Source organism: Acipenser ruthenus, chromosome 24 (assembly GCF_902713425.1).
Source record: "Acipenser ruthenus chromosome 24, fAciRut3.2 maternal haplotype, whole genome shotgun sequence".
Classification (NCBI taxonomy): Eukaryota; Metazoa; Chordata; class Actinopteri; order Acipenseriformes; family Acipenseridae; genus Acipenser; species Acipenser ruthenus.
This window is the reverse complement of record NC_081212.1, coordinates 2,502,384-2,512,971: the sequence shown is the minus strand read 5'-3', so window position 1 is coordinate 2,512,971 and position 10,588 is coordinate 2,502,384. Positions and strand designations below refer to the sequence as shown.

Here is a 10,588-nt window from a genome sequence, read left to right as displayed (position 1 = left end):
ACAACCCTCCACTTCAGATAAACAGGGTTTGACTGAATGTAAAACAAGCTACATTATCATCTTCACACACACACGAGACATATAATTAACTTGGCGCAAAAAAAAATACCTTTTAATCAATTAAATCAACAATGTCCTTAACAAATCTGTTGCAATGTTGAAAAGCACTGAAACACATATAAACAACGCTGCCCATTGCTGCTGCTGGCAACGTGGCATCTAGTGAGGACAAAAAACAATTCATTCTGGTTACAAGATTGTGCACATCCTCTATCGAGCCGGGGAGAGAATTTCCGGCTTGAATGGGCAAACACACTAACAGGTGACACTGTCTAGGGAGAGGCAGGTAATGTTTGTATTGCGGTCTGTGTATGGGTTGTTCGTTCCCTGTTTGCTGTGTACCAAGGTGAAGAAACCTGACCTCTGGCACAGGGCAGGGGAGTGTCAAGAGATAAACCTGTGTGCGCAGAAGGTGAGTCAGAAAGAAGTCAGGCCCCATAGGTAATCGATTCCCTTATTTGTTTGGTTTTTGGAAGGCAAACTCACCTGCAGAACGTGCTGAAAAAAGACCCAGTCCAGTAAGCTCAATTAATGCAGCGGGTTCAAAAGGCTGCAGAAGATGGAACATATTAAAAACAGGCTGACTATTCAACTATTCATGCAAATCAGACGATGTTCTTTAGTGTATTTGCATAGGGACTATCAGCAAGCTGAATGTTACAACATAAAAAAGTGACAAAGAAAATGTGGCCTCACCGCAGTGCAAGCAGAATTACACAGACCACAGCACAGCGCTCCATTCAAACCTGTCCTGTATCCTCATAGCTTTGCTATGGTGCAGTCCTTCAGACGGGGCGTAATGCAACTCCACTACCCATTCCCCTCTGCTGTAAAGCTCTCTAGGATACAGGGTTGTGTTGCTGCTCGATTTCTCTTACAAGAGGCTAACAAATAAAAAACAATCGCGTCTGCCATCCCAGACCCCAAAGGGGCTGCATAAAAAAACAAGCATTACATGTAAAACATTACAAAATAGTAGAATATCTTTTTTGTTTTAAAAAGGTGTGTAATTATACATACATATATATTTATTGTACCATCTAAAATAGCTAATTACAGTTCTCCTTTAAAATAAAATAATGAACTACAAACAGGATCTAGCCAGTCAGTACCTATGTCCAGTTTCCGAGTTCCATTCAGGGCGGTTCGCTTTGGGTACAGTTCCGGTCCACTTGATCTGCGTTTCCACTGTCCAAACCCAGTCAGCCCTTGTTGTGCAGTTCCTATAAGGATCCTGCAGGTCACTTTCATCCTCGGCTCCAGGAGAAGATTAAGAGACCTAGAACTGGAGGTGCTTTTAAAATATCCAAAATAAATATGTTTCAAAACAATACTATTGAGTTTTTGTAGGTTTTTTTGGTACCTTTTGACAGAGGGAAAAAAAAGTGTAAGATTTAGACCCATGACATCAAAATGAACACCGACAATAAAATTGCATTGTGTAGCAGATCCACTAGTAAACTTTTGTCCACGACCCAGAAAACAGGAGTGTAATCCCTAACAGACCCTGATTTAAAAACTTAAAACAAGATCCTGGCTTCCTCTTTGGATACTGACTAACCAAGGCACTGGTGGAGGGGAGGGAGGGAGGGAGGGAGAGAGAGAGAGGTGGAGTCAGTCTGAATGGCACATCGGAGGGAAGGGGGGGTTTGTCAGTCGGACTCTTCACTGCTGAAGGCTCTCAGTAACGCACGCTTCTCCTCCTCCTCCTCCCTCTTTCTGGACTTGTAAACCCGTCTCTTCCTCTTTCCTCCCCTCTTTAGCCTTTTCTTGATCACTTCTGAAACACAAAAGACAGACACGCGGACATCAGGGATCTCAGACACACTGTTTGCATTCTAGAGACAGGTCGACTCATCTGTGAGGCAGGAGAGTGGTGGAGTGAGATGTGAGAGTGAGTGAAGGCAGTGGTGTCAGTGTGTGTGTCTGGTGCTCTACCTGACAGGTGTCAGTGTGTGTGTGTGTGTGTGGCGCTCTACCTGACAGGTGTCAGTGTGTGTGGTGCTCTACCTGCCACAGTGTCGTATCCCTGGAAGCTGGGCGATGCCCAGTACAGACTGGGTCCCCTCTGGCATCTCCTGTAGAGCCGGGTGTGCAGGATGGACAGCGTGAGCACCACCAGCAGGAAGCCCAGGGCAGCTGCAGCCCAGGCAGCCTCCTCTGTACGGAGAGTGGGGTCTTGCATGCCCCTCGACCTGCTCCCCGCCAATGCAGCGCCACCCTGAGACTGATCCCCGCCACTGCAGTCACAGTGCCTGTGGGGGGCCGCGCTGTGAGGGCACACAGGAGTCCTCTCCGACGCTTCACCACGCTCTCCCTTCTTCCCTCCTTCATTTTTCACTTCTCCTCCTTTCACTATCATCCTCCCGGCATCGATGCGTTTCTTTTCCCCTCCTTGCATGCTTGCCTCCTTCCCTCCTCCTGCTGCATTCTCTCCTCCTTGCGAGTCAGTCTCGTTCCCTTCTTCCCTTCCCCTCTCGTCTCCTGGGTGGTTCTGGGTTTGGATTTGTTCTCCTCCTTTAGAGGGCTGTCTCACTCCCTCGGTTCCCCCGACGGTCCCGTTAGTTTCTATTCTCTTCACCCCCGCACCGGGCGGAGCAGGAGAGGGGGCGAGGGGGTTTTGTGTTTTTTCGTCCTTTTTTGTTTCGTTCATCCTGGCGCTTCTCCTCCTTATCACGCTTCTCCTCCCTCTTCTCTTCCTCACCCAGACCCCTCTCTCCTCTGTCCATTCTCTCTCTCCTCTTTCTCTTCCATCCCTCCATGGTGGCAGTCTCTCTGTAAACAGCTGCTGCCTCTGAGCCTAATGATGGGAAAAAATAAATCATTTTCAGATGTTGAAGGTTAATGTTGGAAAATCCTCACTGGTTTACATTTATCATACAGGATTACTGGTCTATAAAACAAACATTTACAATTTACTTTAAAGAGGGTTTGCACAGATTAAAACCAAATTTTACAAAACTGAGCAGAGACAAAACTATATATAAAGTTACATGAAAGGTTTGTGTTTCACCAAGTACTGCCAGCCAGCAATCCGAAAATAATTCTTCATTATTTTTTGTATGAAACACTTTGCAGTAAGCTTTAAGTGCTGAATGAAAAAAGGTGTGAATCTACAAGGAGTGGATATGTGTATAATCCACATCACGAAACAAACTCCAATTCAGAACAACCCCCAGTATTACCCCTCCTTCCCTCACCTGCACCTCTCCTCTGGGACACACGTCTTTGTCGTTCTCATCAGACACGACCTTCGACCCCCGGATCAGCAGGAAATTGTACAGCCCGTCCTCTCTCATCTCTGACTCGTGAGCCCGGTTCACACTGCTCCGCAGCCAATCAGCAGCCTCCATCAGGGTCACATGGGACATCTCCAGAGTGCGGCCCCAGGCGGCCAGGGCAAGAGGCTGGAAGGAGGAGAGGGGGTGTGAGCAGACAGATATATACATACATACATACATACATACTATATATATATATTAGTACAGAGAATTCAAAACCAGCAAACAGCTCTGTATCCAAGGAGAATCAGGATCCAACAGGAAGCATGTTACAGTGTGTCGTTGTTTATGTATATATACCCATGTGGGGCTTGTTACTGTTATGGCTACTGTTACTGTCATATAAACATCAATATTTAAAGCAATAGAAAACGTGTTCATTGCTTTATATGTCTTAGTATTTGTTGAGCTGGGGCGTATCGTGTGGTTTGTCTCCTGTCCAAACTGTTGAAGAATAGTCAGTAAATATCTAGCGTTACTGTGAAATGGCGCCCCTAGTGGTTAGGATCTTGGGCTGCTAAATCTCTTGCTCAGTGGGTGTGGTGGTGCTGGTAATAAACTGGCATGTTCAGAGGTTTTATTCTTTAAACACGGGCGGTTTAGCAAACAGCACTGCAGCCAAGGTTGATTCACTGCTCAATTCGTGAATGAAGTAGAAATACTAGCAGGGCAAGGAGGTGAAGGTGGTGGTGGTGGTGGTTCTTCAGAGAATGATTTACACCGAGGTGAAGCGGTCTCGGATACTCACCCGCGCGCGTGTCAGCCCGGAGAACGGCGTGACGACGTGCTTGAAGAGGCAGGAGCGTGCCAGGGCAGACAGGCTCGCCCGCAGGGAGGGAGGGGCACAGGGGTGGTACAGGAACGCTACCCCGCCGTGCTGCAGAGACACAGAGAGAGGGTGAGACGCTGACGGGCAGGAGTGTAGACACACACACAGACGAGGGGGGTTCTGTCTTACCTCCAGATTGTGCACCCAGCGCTGGGGAGGGCAGTACAGGTACTCTCCATAATGAGCCCAATGGGGACGGTGCCTCCCACTGAAACAGAAAAGGGACACAGTCAGTCAGAACGCAGCCCCACACCACACAGCCAGCTCACAGTAATAATAATAATAATAATTATTATATAGACTGTTGCTCGAGAAGGCTGCAGTTGGGCTGTTTGTAAGTTTGAATGGACTGGTCCAAGTCAGAGTTTACTTTAGCAGGAGTTCAACAACAACAACCCAGTTAAAAGCATTAGCACTAGATACTGCAGCAACTACAATAGTGTTCATAAATAAAACTTACAGTCTAATCAATACGCAGCCCATCAATACACACGTCTGTCAATACCCAGCCCATCAATACGCAGCCCATCAATACGCAGCCCATCAATACACACGTCTATCAATACCCAGCCCATCAATACACACGTCTATCAATACGCAGCCCATCAATACGCAGCCCATCAATACACACGTCTATCAATACCCAGCCCATCAATACACACGTCTATCAATACCCAGCCCATCAATACGCAGTCTCTCAATACGCAGCCCATCAATACACACGTCTATCAATACCCAGCCCATCAATACGCAGCCCATCAATACGCAGTCTCTCAATACGCAGCCCATCAATACACACGTCTATCAATACCCAGCCCATCAATACGCAGCCCATCAATACACAGCCCATCAATACACACGTCTATCAATACGCAGCCCATCAATACACAGCCCATCAATACACACGTCTATCAATACGCAGCCCATCAATACACAGCCCATCAATACGCAGCCCATCAATACACAGCCCATCAATACACAGCCCATCAATACACAGCCCATCAATACACAGCCCATCAATACGCAGTCTCTCACACCAATTATGAGCTGCAACATCTCAAAACTCTTCACCACGCCAGTGCATGACCAGGTGCAGTGACAGCAGTAGGGCGTGGAGATGCCATTGGCTGCGTCTGGTTGAAGCCCCGCCTCCCCATATCTCTATTGGTTGCCTACCTGTTGGGGATGGTCTCGTTGTACTTGATTGGCTTGCCCATGCAGATGTGCGAGGCAGGCTATGAGAGAGCAGAGCACAGGTAAGAATAGACTTCTACATTAACATAGCCTGGCAAAATTAATACGCCTTTGCAAAAAGAGTTTGCATTTTTACCGTCTACACTCTAATACAAGTTCCCATAAAAATGAAAACAAAAATAACAAAAGCAGCTGCATGATATTACTGTATATATGGTGTAGAAACAGTATCAAGATACAATGATATTTATCAGGAAAGCGTAAAGACGACTACATTTTTTTTTTTTGTATTATAAATATTTCAGTGAAAGGTCTGGTAGATTTTCCGGTCTTGTAAATGTATTATTACCTGTATGGGATATTTTTTGTCCACGCTGGAAAGTTCCTGCAATGAAGGAGCTGTGTTTAGTGAACACGTGGAATTTAAATACCTGACAGGTACCTTGTATTTCAATATCCTCTCTCTTACCTTGTCCGGGAGGGGCCAGTGAGGCCCGGGGCACTGGTAGGCTTCTGGGGAGGGCAGATCCACGTCCAGAAAGCTCTGTCCTCAGAAAAAAAAAAAACACACACACAAGAGCATTTAATGGGATGGGGTACTTTCACAAATAGACAGCTTCCTGGTAACCAAAACCAGTAAAGAATTCACACAACACCACGGTTCAGGTGCTTACCTTCCCGTCATCACAGATATCCAGCGGTCTTGAATTCGCCGCCGAAAGCAACAGCACCAGAACCCAGGGATGGCGCATCCCCGACCCGACCCTCTGAACTGCAGGGCCCGGTACCGGCGACATCCGGGCTCGCTCCCGACTGTCAATTAGAAACAGGTACGTCGAGTTGCAAAACTTTTCCGTGCGAGGTTTGAACACATTTTTTTTTTAAGCCACTTCACTCAAACTGAACAGACTCTCAGACACACGACCCCTGGTTTTATTTAGAGCAGCAATGTCGCGTTAAAAAAGAAAGATTCGGAAAAAAAATGTGCTAAAAAAAAATCTTCAGTATTTTAATATACCGCACCCATCATTAAACAACACTGTGAAAACACTTTAATAAACTCGAACGCAAGTTACCACATACAAAACATAACATATTGTATAGTATATTTTTACAAGTCGTGTACAAAACTAAAAGTTGATGTTATTTTTTTAGACGGATAATTTTTAACAGAACTTGTTTCTTCGCATTTTCTGATCTGCAAGGTATAAGTTTGGCGTTTTTTATGACTTTTTAACGATAATAAAAAAAAAAAAACCGTAAATGCCACTTTAGCCCCTAATAATACACCCGAACAGTGTCTGTATACACTGTAGTTATAGTTTATATATTTTTAGACTAAACCTTAGCAAACTGAACCGCACCACGCAGAGTGAATGATGTCAACACAATTAAACACGCATTGATCAAACTACCACTGATTAAACTACAGCGCCGCCAGAGGGACAAAATTGTGGTACATTTCTCATGCAACTAAAGCGCCTCCCACAGCAGTAGGGCAGTTCAATAAGAACAGTACACTGACTTGCTGCAGTCTGTTAAAACGACTGGGTACTACATGTTGTCACTGCTGAATGTTTTCTACAGTATTTACAAAGAATTGGCAGTCATTCTTAAAACCCCTTACGGTTTAATTAGTATAGTGTAGTATAGCCCAAGCATGCGGTGAAAAGCATGGTAAACAACTGATAAGTGCTTGGGTACAGGGTACATATCACAGGGTACATATAAATGGAAAAGCGTCACTCATGTGAACCGGCTACTGCCATCTCTTAAACACCAGTGCTCGTACTCGCCTTTGTACTCCACCGATCTGCTACACAGACGCGGATTAACCCTGGAGGCAGCGGGTGTGCGCATCACTGCTGACAGGGTTTCAGGAGAGTCGTGTGTAAAGCAGGTTGTAATTCCCGCTGCATGGGGGACACGGACCATTTCAGAGGTCTTATTGCTGATTTTAAGAGCAGTGGTTCAACTGAATAACAACACAGAACTAAATACGTCACCACTGCCTTTGAAGGCAGAAGACAATCGTCAGAAAGCTTGAAAAGCAAGGTGGTATACACATTTGGAGATTACTGGTATCTAAAACCTGCAGAGAAATGGAGAGGGCTGATGCTTTCAAGTTTGGGGTAAAAGGCATCTGTGCAGTTGGGTTACTGCCAGTCAGTGGATATTAAAACACTGTAGTACTACAGGGCTGAGTTTGGGGTGGTGTTATATCTCAGTGGATATACAGTATGATGAATGAGTAAAAATATCACAAAGGGATTGAGATCAGCATGGATTTACCTACTGTTAACCAGGCTGTGGGGGTGAAAGCTAAAACTACCTTTAGAGAATGTAAACTAAACGGACAGTCAACGTTGTTATAATATGTGTGCGTGTGTAAAATGTATTGTGGGGCACTGCAGTTTATTAACATGCAGAACAAATGCCAGCCCTAATCTGCTTGAAAAGAGAGGAAGGGGGAATTTAGAAAACACATTCAGATTTTCGCTTATTCAGCAACTGACCTTTGATCTGACAGCATGCTGTAGGTCTACAGCATCAGGTAGGAATCTATTGCAAACACACTTCTGTTAAGCTCCAGACTAGTTGGACTTGCTGTTTGTCATTTCATTATAATCATATTGGGCCTGGTCTTCTGCACCAAAAGCAAGATTCTAACTGCTTGAGCTGTAAATCCAGACCAAGAGAAATTCTTACAAGAGGATCGACCAGCTCCTGTCTGTAGCCGTGATGTGGGGGTCGGTGATATTCCTACTGCTGTGTCTGCTTCTGTTCATTGCGATTCTCCTACTGAGCTGTTTCCGGGACAGGACCACAGCAACTCTGGGACACCTGGCCTGGAGGATCCGGCGTCAATTGCGCTTCTGGTTGTATCTGCCCCAGGGTGGGTCCGAGAGACCGCAGCTGATCTGCAAGCCCTCCACCCTGGCTCACTACCTACTACAACACTGCGGCTCTTTGGGCAGGCCCTGTACCCCAGATTGGCCCTGGCTGGACCCCCATTTACAGACCCTGTGCAGCCTGGTTTGGCCTTTAGCAGACAATGAAATAGATTTCGCCCGGGACCACCTACAGCTGCGGGACGGGGGGATAGTGGCCCTGGATTGGGCCGTGGGGGTCACGATACGGAACTGGAAAGCCACAGGACCTTCCTCATCCTCCTCTCCACCTGTGCTGATCATAATCCCCAACTCGTGGGGCAGGCTGACCCCGCATGTGCTCGGGCTGTGCAGGCTGGCTCTGGAGCAGGGGTTCTACCCGGTGGTCTTCCACAGACGAGGGCAGGGGGGCTGCCCCCTGGTCACCCCGAGTGTGCAGCAGTTTGGGGACCCCTCTGACCTGATGGAAGCTGTCTCCTACATCCGGTTCCGTCACCCCTCCGCGGCGCTGCTGGCTGTGAGTGAGGGCTCGGGCTCAGGGCTGCTCCTGTCCTACCTGGGCGAGTGCGGCTCCTCCTCCTACCTCACCTGTGCCGCCTGCATCTCACCTGTGTTCAGAGGGCAGCAGTGGTTTGAGTCTCCCCTGCCCTGGCTGTACAGGTGGGCTCTGCTGCTCTACCAGAAACTCAACCTGTGCAGGTAAAGGACGTTACATGGTTCTGATTTGTTCTTTTTACTTTTTTTAAAATGTCTGTTTTTTTCTGGTCAGGTGTTAAATGGGGGAAAAAGAAAGCATTTCAAACATTTTTCACAAAGCCAGAACATATATGCATTATAAAAGAGATATATACACACACAAATATATATTGTGAATAAATACGTGTCTTCACATAAGAGTTTCTGAACCATATTTAAAAAAACTCTGTCATGCTTTTGTGTGGATCTTCATGCCTGTTTCCACAGATACTCCACGGCTCTCAGTGAGGTGATGGACACACACCGGCTGTTCAGCTGCACCTCCCTGCAGCAGTTCGAGGAGCTCCAGTTCTGTACTGGCGGCACTGGAAAGCAGTCCTCGCTGAACTGGGAGTCTTACTGGGAGCGGAACGAGCCCCTTCGGGACGCAGATGAGGTGGCGGTGCCGGTTCTGTGCCTGTGCAGCTGGGATGACCCAATCCGAGGAGACCCCAGAACCACGCTGCCTCTGGAGCTGTTCGAGACCAGCCCCTTCTTCCTGCTGGCACTGACACACTGGGGAGGGCACTGCGGGTTTCAGAAAGAGTCCGGCCACGGGGACAGCGGTACCCACTTCTGGAGCCAAGCGGTACTGATGGAGTACTTCCGGGTGGTGGCGGAATTCTTCCGGGCCGAGGAGAGGCGGAGCCAGGGCAGAGGCCCACCACCTCGCAGGAGAACCAGCACGCTGTTGCCACGAAGGCGAAGAGGCACCCTGCAGAGAGATCCACCAGCCACAGATGACATCTTCAACTGGCACAGATCTTACACACGCTGACCCAGGGACGTGGCTGCCCAGCAACGATTAATGCTACTGTAATAATCTACCAGCTTCTCTTTGATGACCATACACCCATTTACAACTGGACGATTTCAGTTAAAACAAAAAATATTCGAAGGGTGGTTCTGGAAATCACCTGGCCACTATGCACTACTGCTGGCTGCTGTGGGGAAAAAAACCCCCAAAAAAACCTCACTCAACCAAATCTAAAGCATGCATCTTAAAGCATGTACTGTTACTTACCGGTGCCCTTTTTGGCTATGTGCTGGAGTTTCTAGATTCCTGTTACCCATCATTTGGTGCCTCTATCTGGTGCATTTTACTGCTCTGCAAGAATGTTTTGTTCCCCCCCTCCCCCCCCCCCCCCCCCCCACCCCACATCAGCTCAAAGGGGTTAAGGGTCTCGGAGTTAGATTTCTTTCTGTGTAATATCGTGTAACTCTACTAGTGCTGCTGTCCTGAACAAACAAACCTCTGGTCACTCGTGAGTGGAATGAACTTGTACCAGGGTTTGCTCAACTAGTATATAAAATAAAAAATAAAAAAATTGATTAACTATCACCACTCAAATCTGCACACCCGTAAACTGATCTGACCCTTATTTATTTTTCAGTTCAAGACAATGAGATTATTTAAAATTACACATTCTAGGAAATTATTTCTGTGAAGTTACTTAGACCTGACAAACCTTATCAGTTTTTTTTTTTTTTTTTTAAATAAAATGTAAAACGTTTGTAGAGACTACTACTATCTGCTGGCATCGTATTTTTCACTTCAAAATGCTTTGAAGTGCACAAACATGAACTTTGCACCATGG

At 46.8% G+C, this 10,588-nt stretch overlaps 2 protein-coding genes across 2 annotated transcripts; one reads left to right on the top strand and one right to left on the bottom strand.

Annotated features, from left to right (window-relative positions):
* Positions 1–68: 68 nt before the first annotated feature.
* Positions 69–6,848, bottom strand: LOC117430695 (tumor protein p53-inducible protein 13-like). Its single transcript, XM_034903056.2, has 9 exons — positions 6,039–6,848; positions 5,834–5,908; positions 5,714–5,749; positions 5,347–5,405; positions 4,300–4,378; positions 4,090–4,218; positions 3,261–3,467; positions 2,071–2,860; positions 69–1,840 (listed from the first exon to the last, which is right to left on the bottom strand). Exons 1-9 carry the CDS (start codon positions 6,159–6,161, stop codon positions 1,713–1,715), a joined length of 1,626 nt encoding a protein of 541 aa, XP_034758947.2. The 5' UTR covers positions 6,162–6,848; the 3' UTR covers positions 69–1,712.
* A 664-nt stretch (positions 6,849–7,512) lies between these two features.
* On the top strand, positions 7,513–10,122 carry LOC117430697 (protein ABHD15-like). The gene is made up of 2 exons (XM_034051060.3): positions 7,513–8,954; positions 9,219–10,122. The coding sequence occupies exons 1-2, from the start codon at positions 8,107–8,109 to the stop codon at positions 9,766–9,768; spliced, it is 1,398 nt and encodes a 465-aa protein (XP_033906951.3). The 5' UTR covers positions 7,513–8,106; the 3' UTR covers positions 9,769–10,122.
* Positions 10,123–10,588: the final 466 nt, after the last annotated feature.